Raw genomic sequence first — 20,723 nt, 5'->3', positions numbered from 1 at the left:
TTTTTTTTATAAAGAATATCTCTTTGGATTTGAGACTTTAGTCTTTGCAACTTTACAGATCTTCTTTATGCACCAAGAGCTTGTAACACTTCAAAGAGAAAGGAAAAATTGAAATCGCATCATATGACCCCTTTAAACAAACAAACAAAAATGGACAGAATATATAACTTAAAATCAATACGAAATTGAAATGAACCCTGTTTACTTTTCTAATACATGTTCCTGGTTTTATTGTGATTGGTTCATCTGTTCCAAAGAAAAAAGACTTTGTCTTGATAATCTTTTATCAAAATGTAATAAAAATGTAATAACTTTTTTTTTCTGATTACGTTCACTGGATAATGTTAGCCAATAGCCAGTTAGCTTTTGCCATTTTATAAGTGAACTTTAATTCAATCTGATTTCATTCTGGTATGCAACTGCCACTTTTCACCATTCAATCATGTCTCAATTAATAAATTCAAGTGCCGTCATGTATTTTTAAAAATACGTCACATTACATCAACTTGAAGGGATATGTATTGCTTTATAGCACTGATGTCAGACAGTACATCTTGGAATGAATGTAGAAACAGATAATCCTTATCTTTTCCACTGAAGTGGGGTTTACAGGGATTCAGCCTGTAAAGAGGGATTTCTCTCCTGTTATCTGGTCCACTGGGATTCTATGAGTTTGACATTTAAGAATTGATCTGACACTCCAGAAAAAAATAAAATCAATGATTCCATCTCAGCAACCAGTTAGAGACTTGCATGCTTATATTGATAACCTCCAGGAGTGCAGGTGTTACAGTAATCATTGCTATCTCTCCACAGGGGTGTGCTATGCTGAATTTGGTGTGCGTGTGCCTAAAACCACAGGATCGGCCTATACTTACAGCTATGTGACAGTGGGAGAATTTGTGGCTTTTTTTATTGGCTGGAATCTGATTTTGGAGTATCTGATTGGTACAGCAGCAGGAGCCAGTGCACTCAGCAGTATGTTTGACTCGCTGGCCAATCACAGCATCAGCGGCTTCATGATCAACCACATAGGAACGCTTAACGGCTTGGGTGAGTTGCATTAATATTATTATAAATTTGTACTTAAAACATAATCATCAAAGTCTGAGACCTGGATTAATTTTAAAAGAATATTTTACCCAATGAAATTTAGTTGCAAATTTACTCACCCTCAGGCCATCTGAGATGTAGATAGGTTTGTTTCTTTATCTGAATGGATTTGGAGAAATTTTGCATTGCATCACTTGCTCACTGATTGATCCCCTTTTGTGAATGGGTGCCGTCAGAATGAGAATCCAAACAGCTGATAAAAACATCACAATAATCCACAAGTAATCCACATGACCATATGTTATTATGGATAGAGGACTCTCTTTTTTTTGCAGGAAGCAATGGTTTGAAGTTAAAAATCTTGATGTTTATTATAAATACACAGCTTTTCACTACACAAAACATTAATTGATGGACTGGAGTTGTGTAGATTTCTTGTGGATTATTGTGATGTTTTTATCAGCTGTTTGGACACTCATTCTGACGGCACCCATTCACTGCAGATGATCCATTGGCGAGCAAGTGATGTAATTAACAAACTCATCTACAGATAGATTTCTCCAAATATGAAATCTCTCTAATAAATCTATCTGTTCCAATGAAAAAACAAACTCATCTACATCTTAGATGGCCTGAGGGTTAGTAAGTTTTCAGCAAATTTTTATTTTTGAGTGAACTATTCTTTTAATGCTGCAAAAAGAAAACCTCTTTTATTTCACAAGAATATACTTGACAGCCTGATATTATTAATTCCAGCCTGTTTTCCAAATGAGTTAAACGATTGAGTTCATGTCTCTGAGTGTTGCAGTTTTCAAAGAAAGAATTTGGAAATGACACACTAATAACCTTGACACATACACACACACAGTCAGCAATTACAACACAAGTTACAGTAAGCTTAATTGATCAATAGACTGGAGTTAATGGTGCTGCAGAAAAGAAAAGGCACCTCTAACTTTAGCCGTCAATAGTCTGGTGACAATGACAATGTGAGGAAATGTGAGGAAAGCTTGTTAAAACAGAGCAACCTTCCTCACAGCTTCTGTTAAACTATGAAACAGCTGCTCCACTTACATTTCTGAAAAGGAAAAATAAGCACTTTCTTAGGCTGGGCATTTGCTATTAAAATTGGACAGAAATATTTTCAAAGCAGATATGATCTGAAGCAAATTCTAGATCTTGACATATTCTTGTTTTGCTAAATATTCATGTGAAAAAGGCTTCCATGTATCTTGAATACTGATTATGCAATTACTTGGTTATGCAATCATCTTTTCAAATGTTTCACACATGAATAAATGAATAATACTGTTTAAAAAGTATTTTATTTTTTACCGATAATGTTTTAATATGGTTGAATTGTTTGGTTTCAGTAAAGTAATAAAAATTAATTATTTATTATTGTTTAGAATATCACACATTTCTCTCACATCAATATGTATAGCTGCCTTTATATTTTAGGAGAAGGCCCCTTCTTGATTGAACAAAGGGATTGTCATATTTTGGGGTCCTTGGCATTAAAAAAGTTCCCAAATAGACACCTCAGACTACAGATGAAGGAATGAAATATTAATATTGGCTACTCTAGAAAGGACAATATTTGCTTACTGCATGGCATGTTTGGTTTGCAGACAGATATTACATATAGACTATTGTGTCTGACAAAACATGGCATATCATGCCAAAATACACAATCTTACTCAACCAGCAGCTGTTGCAAAATGTCTTTTTACTTTTACCAATCCATTTTCTCTGAGAATCAAATATCTCTCCATCTGTGTGTGTCTCTGCACACATGTAGCAGCCACGTTATGGTTCATAGTCATTTTCGCTTAAGGCCTGGTTAGTATGATGAGTATTTTTAGAAATGCATGGTTTATTCATGAGGGCATTGAGGGGTCATATGAGGACTGTCTGTTGTCAAGTTGTGAAAACAGCTGTCCAAACTCACTACTGTCATCTGAGAGACATCTATCTATCTGTTTATCTGTCTTTCTATTTATCAGTGGCATGCAGCACTGTTCTGAAATGAAGAGGCCTTATTGAAGTCCTCACTGTTTTTTAATGCTTTATTTTTTAATCAAGTGTGAATTCATATCCAGTTACACCTAATGTTTACATTTTTCTTATGTATTAAAGCTAAGTATAAGTCTCATCAATTTAGTATTTTTGAGCATTTTTGCATTTACTCCAAAAAATTATTAAGAATGCAGTAATGCAGTGTATATTTTATTTGTGAAATAATCTGTCAATGACATCATGATGACATAATCTATATTTCTGCAGTTATCATCTATCTATCTATCTATCTAAATTGGACAGAAATATTTTCAAAGCAGATATGATCTGAAGCAAATTCTAGATCTTGACATATTCTTGTTTTGCTAAATATTCATGTGAAAAAGGCTTCCATGTATCTTGAATACTGATTATGCAATTACTTGGTTATGCAATCATCTTTTCAAATGTTTCACACATAAATAAATGAATAATACTGTTTAAAAAGTATTTTATTTTTTACCGATAATGTTTTAATATGGTTGAATTGTTTGGTTTCAGTAAAGTAATAAAAATTAATTATTTATTATTGTTTAGAATATCACACATTTCTCTCACATCAATATGTATAGCTGCCTTTATATTTTAGGAGAAGGCCCCTTCTTGATTGAACAAAGGGATTGTCATATTTTGGGGTCCTTGGCATTAAAAAAGTTCCCAAATAGACACCTCAGACTACAGATGAAGGAATGAAATATTAATATTGGCTACTCTAGAAAGGACAATATTTGCTTACTGCATGGCATGTTTGGTTTGCAGACAGATATTACATATAGACTATTGTGTCTGACAAAACATGGCATATCATGCCAAAATACACAATCTTACTCAACCAGCAGCTGTTGCAAAATGTCTTTTTACTTTTACCAATCCATTTTCTCTGAGAATCAAATATCTCTCCATCTGTGTGTGTCTCTGCACACATGTAGCAGCCACGTTATGGTTCATAGTCATTTTCGCTTAAGGCCTGGTTAGTATGATGAGTATTTTTAGAAATGCATGGTTTATTCATGAGGGCATTGAGGGGTCATATGAGGACTGTCTGTTGTCAAGTTGTGAAAACAGCTGTCCAAACTCACTACTGTCATCTGAGAGACATCTATCTATCTGTTTATCTGTCTTTCTATTTATCAGTGGCATGCAGCACTGTTCTGAAATGAAGAGGCCTTATTGAAGTCCTCACTGTTTTTTAATGCTTTATTTTTTAATCAAGTGTGAATTCATATCCAGTTACACCTAATGTTTACATTTTTCTTATGTATTAAAGCTAAGTATAAGTCTCATCAATTTAGTATTTTTGAGCATTTTTGCATTTACTCCAAAAAATTATTAAGAATGCAGTAATGCAGTGTATATTTTATTTGTGAAATAATCTATCAATGACATCATGATGACATAATCTATATTTCTGCAGTTATCATCTATCTATCTATCTATCTATTGTTCTATCTATCGTTCTATCTATGGTTCTATTGCTCTATCGTTCTATCATTCTATCTATCGTTCTTCCGTTCTATCTATCATTCTACAGTTATCATCTATCTATCGATCTATCATCGATCTATCATCGATCTACCTATCGTTCTATCATTCTATCTATCATTCTACAGTTATCATCTATCTATCCATCCATCCATCCATCCATCCATCTAGTGTTGTATCGTTCTATCCATATGTTGTGCTAGTTTATCAACTGTATAGGTTAGAAAGGTATTCGAGACATCATGAGGCCTAAATAACCTCAAAAATCCTTTTTAAGGATTGCTTTTTAGATTTGTTTAAACTTTCAGACAAAATTGTATAACTCCAGCATCAAAACTGGCTTAACCATGTAATGCATTGTGCATTCCTACTTCATCACCTCTCAGGTAAAGGGGAGCAGGCGTATCCGGACATCCTGGCCCTGGTCATAGTCATCCTGGTCACAGTGATAGTTGCTCTAGGCGTGAAGAATTCTGTCGGGTTCAACAACGTGCTGAATGTCATCAATCTGGTGGTATGGGTGTTCATAATGATTGCAGGCCTCTTCTTCGTCAGTGGCAGCAACTGGGATGAGGGACGGTTCCTGCCTTATGGCTGGTCAGGGGTAAAGATTTCAAATCTATTATTGAAGTTCAATCCATTAGTGCAATTAGTGCCTCTCAGCATAAACACAGAGGAGGAAATTGCATTGTCTTGTAACTATAATAAACCGCTCTGCCCAACAGGTCATGCAGGGTGCAGCCACTTGCTTCTATGCCTTTATTGGGTTTGACATCATAGCCACCACCGGAGAGGAAGCCAAGAGTCCCAACACATCCATCCCCTACGCCATCACTGCCTCTCTGGTCACCTGTCTCACTGCCTATGTCTCTGTGAGTATATGGTATATTAACCATCACTAATTTTGGGTTATTTTCTCCATATACGAAGTATGAGACCACATTGAAAATCTGAAAATTTTCCATTTAAACCTGACAATTCTAATTCTATATATCTTTTGGCTGTTAAGTTTGATTTTATTCAAAAATGTATTCAGGTTATAAATGATTATGTTTAAGTTATGTCATTCACAGTCTGTTGATAACTGTATAAGTATCAACTCTTCTCTGTATAAGAATATAAATGATGCATGAGTTTTTATTTAAAAAGATAATCTGCAGTGGCATAACTTTTCTTTGTTCATTTCTTTGTGTTCATGGACAGTCATTGGTTATTCTCTTCATGCAGCATGTCTGGATTTATTAAAGCTCTCCGGCTTTATCACCGTGCAATGCTGTCTGTCTGTAGGAGGTTGTCATAGTAACGCAACGGGTATTAATTCACCAACAGACATCTTTTCTGCATCTTAGAACAATATATTCTATATATTTCATTTCTATTTTCTCTGTTTTCCTCTAATTGATCTTTTTATTCTTTCATCTCTCTCCAATTTTTCTCATGTGGTTTTGGTTTTAGCTGGAATGAAATTGCCTTTACTAAAATGGCTCTTCATTTTCACCCCTACAGGACTGTCTGATGAGGAGCAAACTTGTTAATTAGCAGCGTTCACCCCTCCAGATCTCATTTTGTTGTCGTAGAGGCTAATTTTAGCCAGGCATTTCATTTCTCTGTCTGTATGTTTTTGTGCATATGTGTGTGTTTGTGTTACAGATAAAGATAGTATTTTCTGAGATTTATTAAATGGGTCACATGGAATCGATGTCTTTGATCTTTTGATATAAAAGAGTCATTTGTACTAAGAAAACATATTGTAACTGTCAGAACCCAGTGCTTCCTACCTATCAAAAAAAGACCAGTTATTGAAACTAAGCCACAAAAACAGCTTGTTCTGTACTTTCGCAACTTGACATCAGATGAACAAAAATGAACACAGTGATACCTGTTTGGTGTTCAGAAACTTTTAAATAAATTCTAGTAGACCTAAACACCAGAAAAAATTAAACCTTTTACTGTTTCAGTCTACTTTGCATATTCTTCCAAAGATTCTCAACATTAGATGATAATTGTCATTTTAACTATGTTCCTGGTCATTTCAGTCTGGTCCTAACATTCATAATGGGGGCATTTCTTAAAGTCACAGTAACAAAACAAAACAAAAAATCCTTCATTTGTAAGGTCAATGAATCTCACTCTCTGCCTCTCTGTCTTTCTCACAGGTGAGTGTGATCCTCACTCTGATGGTCCCCTACACTGACATTGACACAGATGCTCCTCTGATGGAGATGTTTTCTCTACATGGCTTCCAAACTGCCAAATACATAGTGGCCATTGGTTCCATTGCAGGACTGACAGTCAGTTTGTTGGGCTCTCTCTTCCCAATGCCGAGAGTCATCTATGCCATGGCTGGAGATGGTTTGCTCTTCAGGTAAAAAATGAAATCACAGGGTTAAGTAATGATCTTTGATGCTCTGTAATGCGTCTGTCTCCATTATATGTTGCAAATGATTAAAATGCCATTTAAATATCATTCTCTGCTGGAGAAGTAAGCTCCTGCCATCACGCAGTCGCAAAATAAATGCTACTTAGAGCCCTGACATTTTAAATCAAAGCCAGAATAATGGGTATGTTGTAAGACTTCTTTGATAAAAATTAATGTTTGGATGATTCATCCTGTTTACACCTGGTATTAACATCAGTACACCCGTCACAGGTGATTAGAAGTGGTCAGACATGATGCATCGCCATTTATACTAGGTAGTAACACCTCTCGATGCATCTCAAAATGCATCACACTTGTATGATCTGATTTAAAGGAGAGGATCTATAATTTTTTTTAGTAGTTAAAAACAAAACTACTTGCACTACCAGGCCTTAAACTCTTATAAATATTATGTTTTGTTTGGGGGGAATAGTTTAGTACCTGTAATGAATTTCAGCTGCGCGTCACATAATCTATGTCACTACATACACTACTGTTTAAAGAAGTCTCTTATGCTCACCAAGGATGTATTTATTTGATCAAAATACAATAAAAATAGTAATTAATTGTAAAAATAATTTTAAAAAATCAATTTAAAATAACTGGTTTCTGTTTTAATATATTTAAAAATGTAATTTATCCCTTTGATGGCATAACTAATTTTCAGCAGCCATTTCTCCATTACTTCAGTGTCACATGACCTTCAGAAACTATGCTGATTTGGTGCTCAAGAAACATTTCTTATTATTTTCAGTGCTGATAACAGATTTGTAAATATTTGTGGCCCTGCCTGTGAAAACCTAGCTAAAGTTTTGGGTTTTACTGTTTTCTACATAAAACCATCCTTCATTAATGTAAAGAACATTGCGTCAAAATGTAAACCGTGATATCTTTAATATTGGCCATGTATGGCCATGTCAAATATTGAAATCATAGTGAAATTAATGGTTGAAATCAAACTTTCAATCAAACGTTTTAAATTTTTTGGGGGGAAATTTAGCCTAGATTTCACAGACAGGGTCTGTTTTTTTTGTAGAAACTGTGATTCCATTTTCTTCAGGATTTATGCTCACCAAGGATGTATTTATTTGATCAAAATACAATAAAAATAGTAATTAATTGTAAAAATAATTTTAAAAAATCAATTTAAAATAACTGGTTTCTGTTTTAATATATTTAAAAATGTAATTTATCCCTTTGATGGCATAACTAATTTTCAGCAGCCATTTCTCCATTACTTCAGTGTCACATGACCTTCAGAAACTATGCTGATTTGGTGCTCAAGAAACATTTCTTATTATTTTCAGTGCTGATAACAGATTTGTAAATATTTGTGGCCCTGCCTGTGAAAACCTAGCTAAAGTTTTGGGTTTTACTGTTTTCTACATAAAACCATCCTTCATTAATGTAAAGAACATTGCGTCAAAATGTAAACCGTGATATCTTTAATATTGGCCATGTCAAATATTGAAATCATAGTGAAATTAATGGTTGAAATCAAACTTTCAATCAAACGTTTTAATTTTTTTTTTTGGAAATTTAGCCTAGATTTCACAGACAGGGTCTGTTTTTTTGTAGAAACTGTGATTCCATTTTCTTCAGGATTTGTTGATGAATAAAATGTAAAAAGAAACATTTTGTAACATTATAAATGTCTTTACTGTCACTTTTGTCTATTTTTATGCATCCTTGCTGAATAAATGTATTAATAAAAAAAAAAAAATTACTATCCCCAAACTTTTGAACAGCAGTATATATAAATGCACTTTTCTGAGGTTAAAACACTTGTGTTAGTGCAGTCGTTGATTGACAGTTGAGTAGTCGGTACACTCTCAGAAAAAAGGTACTGAAGCTTTTATTAGGGTAGTACACCTTTGTACCTTATTTACCCCTAAAGGTACGTATTGGTAAGCAGAGGTGTCATGCCCATTTAAAGTGAGGGGGCAAATTTTTCAGATTTTTGAGCCAAGTGGATTTTAAATGCAGCTTCCAAAAGACAAAAAATAGCCGATTAATATTTTCTATATTTAATACAATCACACCGATGTGATTAAAGTACTTGGTACATTATCAGCGCAGCGGGAGACGTTCAAACTAATATCACGTAATTTACGTCTCTTTGATGATTGGTTGATATCAGAAGGGAGGCTAGCCTCCTCTGCGAGGGTTCTTTTCGCAACACTCCTCAGAGCTGAAAGTGAACACTCAATGGTGATTGGCTAATTTATTTTACTAACGGAGGCACGAAAGCTCAGCGTCTCCCCCGGCCTCCCCCTACCCTTCTCTATCATTAGCGGTTGCAATTACATCAGCAGATTCGGCACATTCGCGATAGAAAAGCGGCGCTTTCACCTTATGGTATTACAACTGTGAAATTGCAAACAAAAAATACACATTCTGAGACATGAACTGAAATGAATTGTGAATTTTATTAACATTAAATTGTCCTCTTCCCATTTTAACCTCAAAATTATGGGGAAGCTGTGCCTCCCCTGCCTCCCCTGACGAGCCGCCGCAAATGTACATATTAGTACCTAATTGGTACATATTTGTACCTTTTGAAAGGGTCCAGTGACAGTTCTGACAGCGTTTGTCCTGTTTTTTTTTTTTTTTTTTGAGAGTGTATTTTCTGGTGTCTGAGAAAGATCAGCACTCTCACTTCAATGCCATAGCACTGCCCTTTTGTGAATGGAGGATTGAAGGTTTCATGTGCACTATCTGTATGTTGTAGGTTTCTTGCCCATGTGAGCACATACACAGAGACTCCTGCAGTGGCCTGTGTGGTGTCAGGCTTCCTCTCTGCTCTCTTGGCTTTGCTCGTCAGTCTGAGGGACCTGATCGAGATGATGTCCATCGGCACTCTGCTAGCCTACACGCTAGTGTCAGTGTGTGTGCTACTGCTGCGTTACCAGCCCGAAGGAGACATTCACGGATTCGTCAACTTCCTCTCTGAGCAGAACACAAAGCGTAAGGAGGGAGTTCTAGCCGAGTGTGAGAAGGAAGCCTGTTCGCCAGTCAGCGATGATTATGCTCCAACAAACACCTGTGGAGCCAAGAACTTGCCGTCTCTAGGAGACAACGAGATGCTGATCGGTAAACCCGACAAGACCACCTACACCGCCAGTCACCCCAACTACGGCACAGTGGACATGTCCTCAGGCATCGAGTCAGACGAGGCAGATAGCGTGTACCTGCTGAAGCTGAAGAAGCTGCTGGGGCCTCGCTATTACACCATGCGCATTAGGCTCGGCCTGCCGGGCAAGATGGACCGGCCCACTATGGCCACTGGCCGCATCGTCACCCGCTGCGTCATTCTGCTCTTCATCCTCATCTTCTGCTTCTGCTCCCTCATCATCTTCGGGTCGGGTCAGATCGCTGATGGCCAGTGGTGGGCCGTGCTGCTGCTGGTGCTGCTGCTGCTGGTCATCACGCTCTTGGTCTTCATCATCATTCAGCAGCCGGAGAACCCCAAGCGCCTGCCCTACATGGCTCCCTGTGTTCCTTTCGTCCCGGCCTCTGCCATGCTGGTAAATGTTTACCTCATGCTCAAGCTCTCCACCATCACATGGATCCGTTTTGGCGTATGGTGCTTTGTGGGTGAGTTTCAGTATTATTTTAAATAGACAGGTTTATACAGACAGTATTTTATTTAGATGGGTCATTTCTGATATGCAGGACAGTTTCACATATACACTACTGTTCCAAGGTTTGGGGTCAGTAAGTTTTTCATTTTTTTTTTTTTTTTGAAAGAAATGATTCATTTAGAATATAGAAATTAATTTTATTCCGCTTCGTCAAAAGTAACAGTGAAGATATTTATACTAAAGACTTTTATTTCAAAGAAATGTTGAAATGTTGAACTTTTGAACTTTATATTCATCAAAGAATCCTGAAAAAATATTAAGCAGCACAACTGTTTTCAACATATACTGGTAATAATGAGATATAATAAGACATACAATAATAATAAGAAGAAATGTTTCTTGAGTATCAAATCAGCATATTAGAATGATTTCTGAAGGATCATGTGACACTGTGAAGACTGGAGTAATGATGCTGAAAATTCAGCTTTGCCATCACAGGGATAGATTACATTTTAAAACATTAAAATGGAAATTGTTGTAACATTTCACAATATTACGCTCTTTACTGTTTTTCTGATCAGATAAATGCAGCCTTGATGAGCATAAGTGACTTCATTCAAAAACATAAAATATCACCAACCTCAAAGTTTTGAACGATAGTGTAGTTTCATATGTGTCGGGAAAAACTGACCAAAAGTACTTTAAATAAATCTTTAAATGAGCATGGACTGAATTTTATATAATGAAACCTTGGCAAATTATTATGTTTCTTAATATTTTATTTTATCTAATTTAAAAACAACATTTAAATATAGTTTTCATTTGCAATAAAAATATTTTTCCTATGTTCTTAATATAACGTTCCTTCATGTTTCTTCCATGCTTTGTAATATCGCTAAAAACAGTTCCCTTATGACATCATCCTACATAAAGTGACATCATATTCACATTTACATTTACATTTAGTCATTTAGCAGACACTTTTATCCAAAGCGACTTAAAAATGAGGACAATAAAAGCAGTCAAAATCAACAAAAGAGCAATATGCAAGTGCTATGACTCAGTTAAGTCTCAGTTAGCTTAACGCAGTACACGTAGCAAGGTTTTTTTTTTAATTATATAAAAGATAAAAAAGAATAGAGCAAGCTAGTGTTAGAGGCCTTTTTTGCTTTTGTTAATTGTATAATAAACAAAAAGAAAACAGATAGAATACCAAAAGATTAGAAAAGCTAGTGTTAGTTTTTTTTTTTTTCAAGAAAACAAGCAGTAAAAGAATAGTGTGCAAGTCTAAAAGGGACAAGTTTTTTTTAAAGAATAGAATTAGAATAGAGAATGCTAGAGTTAGAGGGTCAAATAAAGATGGAAGAGATGTGTTTTTAGCCGATTCTTGAAGATGACTAAGGACTCAGCTGCTCGGATTGAGTTGGTATTTAAATAAACATCCGTAATTATCACCAATGGAATTTGATAAATTCTTTGATTTATTTAGTTAGTTAGTTACTGTAGTTTGTTAGTTGGTTGGTTGGTGTAATGTTTCTAAAATGTATATGATAATATTACTTTTGTAATATTAATTTTTAAAGATGGTTGTGTAAAAAATCAGAATTAACTTCATATTGACACCTTCATCCAAACGGTCATTCCCTCACTGAGCAATTGCTAGTATTAGCTTATTATTTCCATCCTGTTCATTTTATTTTTTAATTAATTAATTAATTTTTGCCATTTTGTAAGTAATCAAGTTATAATTAATATATATTCTTGGTGAATTGTTTTTATAGAAATACTTCCTTAAATTACATTTTACAGTAGAATTTACAGAGGTCAAAACTCCTGCAAAACAGAAATGACCCACATGGTCCTACTATTGGTCACCACTAAACACTATTGGTCACCACTGGTCTCCAACAGTCTGCTCTCTCTTATATGAGCAGACTAATACCTCCACTATTACTCATTTGCTATATTTGACTGAGGTAAACTTTTGATGAGTGAGAAAAAACACTCATCAGTAACATTTGTGCAGTAGCTTATGCATGTGTGCATTGTTTGTGTTGTCTCTGTGTGTTCATCTCTGCAGGTGTTTTGATCTACTTTGGCTACGGAATGTGGAACAGCACCCTGGAGATCACGGCACGCGAGGAAGAGGCCCATGCCAGCACATACCAGCGCTATGACACGGGTGTGGACGACAGCTTTGCGGTGGATGATGATCTGTACCCTTCTGGAGACGGAGGGCCGTTACAAAGCTGGGGCTCCCATGAGGGCAAAGGTGGGCAACAGAAACAGCAACGCCAGGAGCAGAGCGAGCCTCAGCCTGACGGCCTGGACAAGGTGGACAACCACAGGACCTCTTCTTCCTCCTCACACAGCAGAGCCAAAAGCAAAGCTGGCAAACCCAGTCCGGGCTTTGAGGCGCTGGTAGTCGATGACGATTTGGACGATCCCTTGGAATGAGAATGTTATCCGAATATACTCGCCTGCCAACAACTGCAGAACCCTTGGGCTAGGTTGTTATGTCTCTGCAATGAGTTTGTATTTTATACTTGTTCCTTCATTTGCAGCCCTTTTTCACTACTGATAGGATAATGAGAACGCATAAGATGGGATTGAACTTTTAGAAGACTTTTTTGATCACACAGAACCTAAACAGCCCAAATATTCCTTCTTTTTTAAATGAGTTTTAAAGGGGTCATATGATGCGATTTCAAGTTTTCCTTTCTCTTTGGAGTGTTACAAGCTGTTCATGAATAGATAAGATCCCTAAAGTTTCCGCTCTAACATCTAGCCCAAGTGAGGTTTGGACTGTAGGTTGTCACAAATGGTAATTGGATTTTGCTTGCAATAGTGCCTTCATCTGTCAGTGTGTGCTTTAAATATGACCATCAAGATGTCCATGCTTGTTTGTTTGTCATTTCTGTTGATGTCGACATATCCATGGGTTTGTTTTCCTGGTGAAGGTGCCTGTTAGCCGTCCTGTGTCACCACCGACCATCCATTCATCCTATGTGCCAGTGACTCCGCTTCATCCTTGCAAGCAGGCAGCTCTGTGTAAATACTGACGGTGTGACCACAGTACGATTTGTGTCTCTCGGCTGGTCAGTGTGTCCTTGAAAAAAAAAAAAAAGGAGAAGAGGTGTAGGAAAACAGAGGGAGTGAAATTTGCATGTGGTGGGGAGTGTGTTGTGAATTTTTTATCTGGCTGTGCTCTTCTGCTCTTCCCCCATAATTCACATGGCGTTCAATTGATCTGTCCAGTCTAACTCTATCTGTGCTACAGCTCTGCCAGCCGAAAAAGGCAACAGAAAAAAAAACCAAGCCAGGCCTCAAATCCATACATTTGGAAGGCCACATGTGTTCAAAATGCACTGAGCACATCATGCCATATTGCTTTGAAAGTCTCCCTCAAATATGTTGAAATGTTAAAAAACAAAAGATTGAGTTGCCATAAATGATTTGCTGGCTGTGTCCATTGAGTCCCATTAGATCTATAGAGCTTCATTTTGGGGCCTGGGTTGGTTTTGTTCCTTGCATCTGGTCTATGATGTGATTCTTTGTCTTTGCCGTGGCATTTTGCTGAATGTGTAGCATGTTCAGAACAAACGGGCCCAGAGTAAAACTATGTTTGTGAGTGTTTGCATGTGTGGTGACTGTTGAAAGACTTGATGTAACTCTCAAAGGTAGCATTCTGAAAGACGAGGGTAGCAGCCTGCCCACCGTACACCCCCAAACCCTCCAATTCCCGAGTGGCCTCTGTTTACAAAGCAAGCCAAAGTCTGCAACCTTTGTTTACTATATCCGACAAAAGATACCATTTTACTTCCGTAGAGTAGAACACCATATAACAGTGTGGAGACGCGAAATATCGAAGAAAAGTATTTTTTTACAGGCATTTCATACCTTCAGGTTCTCCGTTGGGGTAGCGTAGCCACCGCTGGTGGTGTTTTGTGGGTTCAGAAGAACTTCTAAAGAAAAGTGGTGAAAGCCTATATTTTTAATGAGCTCTTTCTAAAAACGTAACTGGAGACGTTTGGATTTTGATTTCGTAGTTGTGATTTAAATAAATGTTAGCACATAAGAATAGACTTAAAGAGGGCAAAGTTTTAAAGGGATAGTTCACCCCGAAATGAATATTCTGTCAGCATTTCCTCACCCTCATGTCGTTCCAAATCTGTAAGATATTTAGAAAAATGTTTTTGTTTATACAATGGAATTCAATGATGTTGTTTTGGATCCCATTGACTTTCATTGTATGGACAAAAACCATTCGAGTTCACCAGAAGTCAAGTTTGTGGGTAAATAATGGCATAATTTTCATTTGTCGGTGAACTTTCCTTTTAAGTAAGATTAAAATCTACGTACAGAAATATTTTATTAAAAATCTGTCTGTAAAAAAAATCAAAAATGTTTCAACTATTGCTTTTAAAGTCAGCTACTATTTGTTATTTGTCTCTGAGAAAAGGTACAGTGTTTGTACTTTGTGAACTATCTTTCCTGCTATCATACTTTGTTTGGTATTTGTTCAGGAAATGTGGAGATTGGCTTCCCTTGCAAATCTGATCTTTGTTTCTGCTGTATATTTTGGTATGAAGTGGATGTATTCTGGTTTCAAAGATTTTTTTAAAGAATCTATTTATTGTTTCTTCTACTTGTGGTTTTGCTCTCCCGTTGCACTGTGTAATGAGATGTTAATATTGCTTCCATGCAACAATGAAAGTCATTTATTGCAGATCAGATAGTGACTCTTGGTTTTCCTTTCGCTTTAAGGCGGTCTCACACAACCCGAAATCAGAGGTAATAAATATGCTCACATGGGTGGCTTGTGTAAGCGGTGCAGGCCCGCTCTGTATCCTGTGGGGTGGAGCGCTGAGCCTAGAATAACAGCGATCCGAGGGTCGTACCTGAGCACAAAACAAACATGGTCATACTGGGAGGGGCGCCGCTGGCTATGCAGAGGAATGCGATGAACAGATCGAGATGTACTGTTCCATTATCATTGCCGCAATGGTGGTCGATGTAGTACAATATGGTTTGGAGATCTCAAAGCATGTTGTTATGTTCAATTCATACAGTTCAGACCCGTCTGTCTGTATGGCGCAAACATCGACACAACCTGAAGCACACTCCTTTTGTGGGAGGGTCTTCATAAGTGTTATTCCTATGAGGCACTCATAGGACATCATTTGTGCCATCTGTCATCAGCCTGAATCAGATTTAAATGTGATGTCCTTATCTGTTTTAAGGGGAAGCCTCCCCTTTTTGTGATGCAAAATATCCTGGTGCTATTCCTGGATGTGAAGATGACGGTAAATGCTTTGATGGTGTGGTAGATGGTTAAATTTTCTATATATGCTTAAAAACATGTACATATTATGCACTTTTATGCTTATGCTTAAACATATTAGTTGCTTTAATACTAGCACATCCTAATCCTTATGCAAAAGGTGATATTAACTCACTGCTCAAAGAATCAGTAATTTCCTGTAAGAAGCCTTTTGTTGGTTTCAGAACATTCTGGAAACTGCATATTTTTCTGGTCATTTCAAGGTTAGTCTCATGCTGTGAGATTTTAATCATTAACTTTTTTTTTTTTTTACTGGTGTATTAGGTACACAATACACAATTTTGTAATTTTTAAGCTACAATCAGTTTTCCAAGGAAAACACAGTCAAACTAAAATTAGCGAGTCATGGTTGCTGTATTTTCAGAATATGATTATTCTCTTGCAAGAAGTTGACCCCTACAGCACTTTGACTAGTAAATGAAGTTGTCATATGTTTGTACAAATGCTGATATACCCTTTCTAAAATTATGCAAAGAACATTAAAGGGTCATGAAACCCACCATTAATCAGTTTTCATACATTTTGAAACTTACACCGAAGTGGGTGTAGAAAGAGACATCTGACATAGACTTCAGTTAACAAAAATGTCACTTCCTGTTGATTCTGACTCAATACTGATTTCGAATCCGGTGCCATGAATAGCTGGGTTCCCCCTAACAAATGGGTTCACACTTGGGAATAGTCTTTTATTATTGTATCTTGTATGCTATCAGTTCACTACTGTAGCCTGCTATATTGTACAACAGGTGATTTTATTAAATGTATTTTAAATTAAATATTTTATTGTGTTACATTTTATTATTTGCATGTTCTTAAATTATTAAAGATGATATATGTATTAATCTAGCAGGCTAACAGGCTAGTGCTATGCTAAGTTAAAGAATATTTCACATTCTATAGCTTTGTGAAATTATTAGAAAAAAAATGTAGAGGTAATTAGAGTCATATTTGCATAATTAAGACAACATATAGCATGAGCCAAGTGTGTAGGTTTTCTAATCAGGCACTGAATAGAGCTTACATTAAAAGGCCTTTCAGCCAATCCAATCATTAGGCGGACACATTTATGCTAGGGGACACATTTGTTCATGACACCAAATACTAAAATAGACCAAAAATTCCTATATGATCTACTTTACTCTTCAGATAAAGTACCATGTATAGCCTATTATCTGCAACACACTGTATTTGTTAACCTCTTAAAAATGTGTTAGTGTTTCATGACCCTTTAAAAAAAAGTGCTAAACAACTTCTCTCCAATGAAGGCTGTATAAACAATAAGTTTTCATCTTCCTGATTCCGTCTAATTCAAGTCAATCTCTGCTTCATCTTTCTCCCCTTCTGCTTTTAGGTTATTTGCAGCCATATCTGGAAAAGAAAAATACTGTAGATTCCAATACAATTTTTCATTGAATTTTCTTCACCCCAAACTACCTCTAACCAAAGACTGAACGTATAAGATCTACGAAAAGCAATATTTGACATCACCCTACACAGATAAATCATACTGCAGTGGTTAAATTTGCTGTTTTCTTTTTTACACAATGTATAAAAACATTCACATGTTGTTTATATCCTCAGCCATTTTTGACTGTATGCCCACTGAAACTCCATGTATAACAGGAAGCATTCAGTGCAAGGACCCCAACCAGAGAACAAAGACGGAGACTCGTCGCAACCGGAGCATAAATCTTCCTTTATGGCCAAATGTGACCGTTAACCTTTAATCAGCGCTGTCTGCCAGTCATTGAGTTGCCCATTGGTCGTAATGGGGCGAGTTTCTCATTGGAGTAAGAGAAATCGATATGCGTACATGTCTTGGGTGCCTGAACTGAATGTGCGTATCGAGTGCTTTTAGTGAGAATGAATAAGAGGTTTAATGATGATGCACTACACCTGCCTGGGCATCTGACAGCAGACGCTGCGTTCTCGACAGTATACAGTCCTGCGAAGAGCAATTCAGTTCAGTTTCCCAGCACAGAGGGTTTTATTTATAAAAGTGACATGTTACCTGTAATCAAAAAACTATTTCACAGGCATTTTCACATGGACAACATTGTTTATTACAACAAACTTAATAAAAAACTGCATAGAAGTATAACAATAAATAATATTGCTAAATAATTACTGCTTTGGTCCAATTTTGGTGTAGTGTTTGGGCGGCTATTCTGAAATGGTCTGAAATTGATCAAAACAAAAACATAGCTGTACAAACAGACTGAAATAAACTGAAAGATTTAGAATAAAAACAACATTGGCAATACTGTTAGTATTCATATAAAAATGCAAAAACTCATTTCTCACTACAAAAATAGGACTTAGAATGGCACATTGTACTGAGCAGAATCAGTAGAAGACCCTTTAAACACTGAATCCTTCATTGCTGGTCCTTCACCTGTAACTGTCCTTTCTTATGTAACATTTGGGTGACTAACCCTGCTGCCACGTCAAAAGGTCAGAGTTCAGCTGTACGATAACTATCCAAAGAGTCACCACTGTAGATAGAGACATTGTTGAAACAAGAAACAGTGGAAAGAGAGAGAGAGAGAGAGAGCAAAAACAGAGTAGAAATCAGATCTGAGCAGCAATCTCAAAGCTCAAACGTGAGCACTTTTGGCGTGGTTAGTGGAGGCGGGGCCGGAATGAGCGGGGCCCTGTTTGGAGTAGTAGAATCGATTGTTGTCAGTGTATGTAGCAGGGGTGTCCACTGAACAGCAGGTGATCATACAGCCTCCCAGCAAACAAAGTGCAGTGCCCACCCAGCCCGAATACAGGGAGAAGCCGAAGGACATCAAGCCCCTCTCGTGATGGGCCCCGATGGGAAACCACACGGTGGAGACGACGCCGCAAAAAGCTGAGAAGGAAAAAACACCCTTAACGTTAAATTATAGCCTTTTTTGTTATATGTTGCATTATGACATTAATGTAAGTGAGAGAAAGATACATTAGAAGGGTTAAACAACTGTCCTGGCTCTTTTTGTGGATTACAGATGTATTCATCTAAAGGAAATCTGGCTATATATGAGAATATTTAAAACTAATTAGAGTTTAATATTGATGAAATAGGTTCAGTCCTCAGAGTCTCATTATTACAGAAATGATACCTTTTCTTTCACTGGAACGTTAGGCCATGTACATTTAGCGAACATCTTCACTACAGATTACTAAAAGTGCCATGCTAACGGAATGTTATTGTACTTTTTCTGAGCGTAATATGAGCCAAATTTTTTACCAATACAAATACAAGCTTACCAGTCAGCAGTATTATGGTTCCTCCGAGCACTGATCGTTTATTCTTGGCGCTTTCTGGTTCACTTCCGAGGTTGATACAGGACATGGACATAAGCACGAGCGCGACAGCAGGCAATCCGAGAATCGATGCTGTGACCATTAATGCTCGAGATGTCTGGATGTACGCTTAAAAAAAATAATAATAATTCTCGATTTCATAATACTAAAACAATTCAATTGAACACATTCTAGATTAATTAACTATATTTAGATATGTGAGATATATACACATACACACAAAAATAGTGTAGAAGATGCTATCGTTTTTTATAACGTAGCTACTATATGCAGTATTTAAAAACACATTTTAAAACATCAAATTTTACTTATTTCATGTTTGATATTTTATTTAAGAAACTATTTAGGCCTATATGTCATTTTTCGTTATGCTCATGTATTAAATATTGAAACTGCATTGTTTTGTAATGGTTTTCATCATTATTTCAAAGAAAAAGAAAAGTGTTTAATACATTAGTAATGTATTATTTCACACGTACCTGGTAGCTCGAGAATCTGCGTGAGTGTGATGCAGTGATACAGCGCAGTAGAGATCACACAGTCTGCCCACAAACCTTTGGCCTCCAGTTCATCCATCTTCTTACAGGTGTTCATGTTATATTTACAAGTGACTACCCATTCATTAGTGGCAGTGGCGATGATAAGCCCGATCCAACCAAGAAAACTCATCACAAAACCCGTGAACTGTAAGCAAGTATTTGCCATGGTGTACAGTGTGCGCAAAAATGTGTCCAATATTTGGGGGAAAAAGTACTCTTTGAAGTAGTTAGTTGATAATCAGAAAATCTAAAACCAGACAGGTTACTTGGCAGAATTTATAGGTGGTAATATCCAGGTATGTTAATCCATTTCGTAAAAATCATGATGAGTTGTAGATCCTTATGGTGCGCAGTATTCCAAGCTGATAGAACATGAGAGAACCGTTAGCAGAGCTTTTATAGTGGAACTACAGAGACAAAAGAACTGTCAGCCAATCACATGAGTACAGACACTTCCCAAGGTTACTCCTTATCTCTTATTTTTCTCTCTCCTCTTTTTCTCCTTTCATGTTTATTGTTTGTAATGTAATACTAAAGGACAAGTATAGAATGTGTAAAACTGATGGATTACGCTTTACAAATTACTCCTCAAAACGCCAAGTACTGTAAAGAGTTATATTTGCTCAAGTGGCTTTGATAACAGTGAAGCACCTCTGACTTCATCATGTCATTGTTGGATTTGTGATATATGCTGCCCTCTGGTGGCTAATTTCTCAGCTGTGTGGATCATTTATTTATTTGAGAACTAATCAAAAATGTTTTAGCAGACCTTCTCCTGCCAGAGTGACAATAATACAGTGCACCAATCGAATTAACTAATACTTGAGAATACCCAATCCAGTATAATAGTATTTTTTTTTAAATTGTTTTTATGTATTTAAAAAAGAAAAGAAAAGAAATTGATAATAAATACAATAAAATGTATTTTTAAAATC

General features: G+C 36.5%; 2 protein-coding genes across 2 annotated transcripts in view; one reads left to right on the top strand and one right to left on the bottom strand.

Moving 5' to 3' along the window:
- The window catches only part of LOC107722625 (probable cationic amino acid transporter), a 35,698-nt gene extending 22,385 nt beyond the window's left edge, over window positions 1–13,313 (top strand). Inside the window, exons 3-8 of the mRNA XM_016531061.1 lie at window positions 817–1,053; window positions 4,980–5,197; window positions 5,319–5,465; window positions 6,750–6,958; window positions 9,744–10,609; window positions 12,677–13,313. Of these exons, the coding sequence (XP_016386547.1) occupies window positions 817–1,053; window positions 4,980–5,197; window positions 5,319–5,465; window positions 6,750–6,958; window positions 9,744–10,609; window positions 12,677–13,053 (2,054 nt within the window). The 3' untranslated portion in view covers window positions 13,054–13,313. The remainder of the gene's footprint in view (window positions 1–816; window positions 1,054–4,979; window positions 5,198–5,318; window positions 5,466–6,749; window positions 6,959–9,743; window positions 10,610–12,676) is intronic.
- Window positions 13,314–16,798: 3,485 nt separating this feature from the next.
- On the bottom strand, window positions 16,799–20,183 carry LOC107722515 (claudin-11-like). Its single transcript, XM_016530878.1, has 3 exons — window positions 19,729–20,183; window positions 19,193–19,357; window positions 16,799–18,794 (listed from the first exon to the last, which is right to left on the bottom strand). Exons 1-3 carry the CDS (start codon window positions 19,952–19,954, stop codon window positions 18,538–18,540), a joined length of 648 nt encoding a protein of 215 aa, XP_016386364.1. The 5' UTR covers window positions 19,955–20,183; the 3' UTR covers window positions 16,799–18,537.
- Between the last annotated feature and the right edge of the window lie 540 nt (window positions 20,184–20,723).

This window comes from Sinocyclocheilus rhinocerous, unplaced genomic scaffold, assembly GCF_001515625.1.
Source record: "Sinocyclocheilus rhinocerous isolate Xijiao unplaced genomic scaffold, SAMN03320098_v1.1 scaffold541, whole genome shotgun sequence".
NCBI classification, from domain to species: Eukaryota; Metazoa; Chordata; class Actinopteri; order Cypriniformes; family Cyprinidae; genus Sinocyclocheilus; species Sinocyclocheilus rhinocerous.
This window is presented reverse-complemented; position numbering and strand designations above follow the sequence as displayed.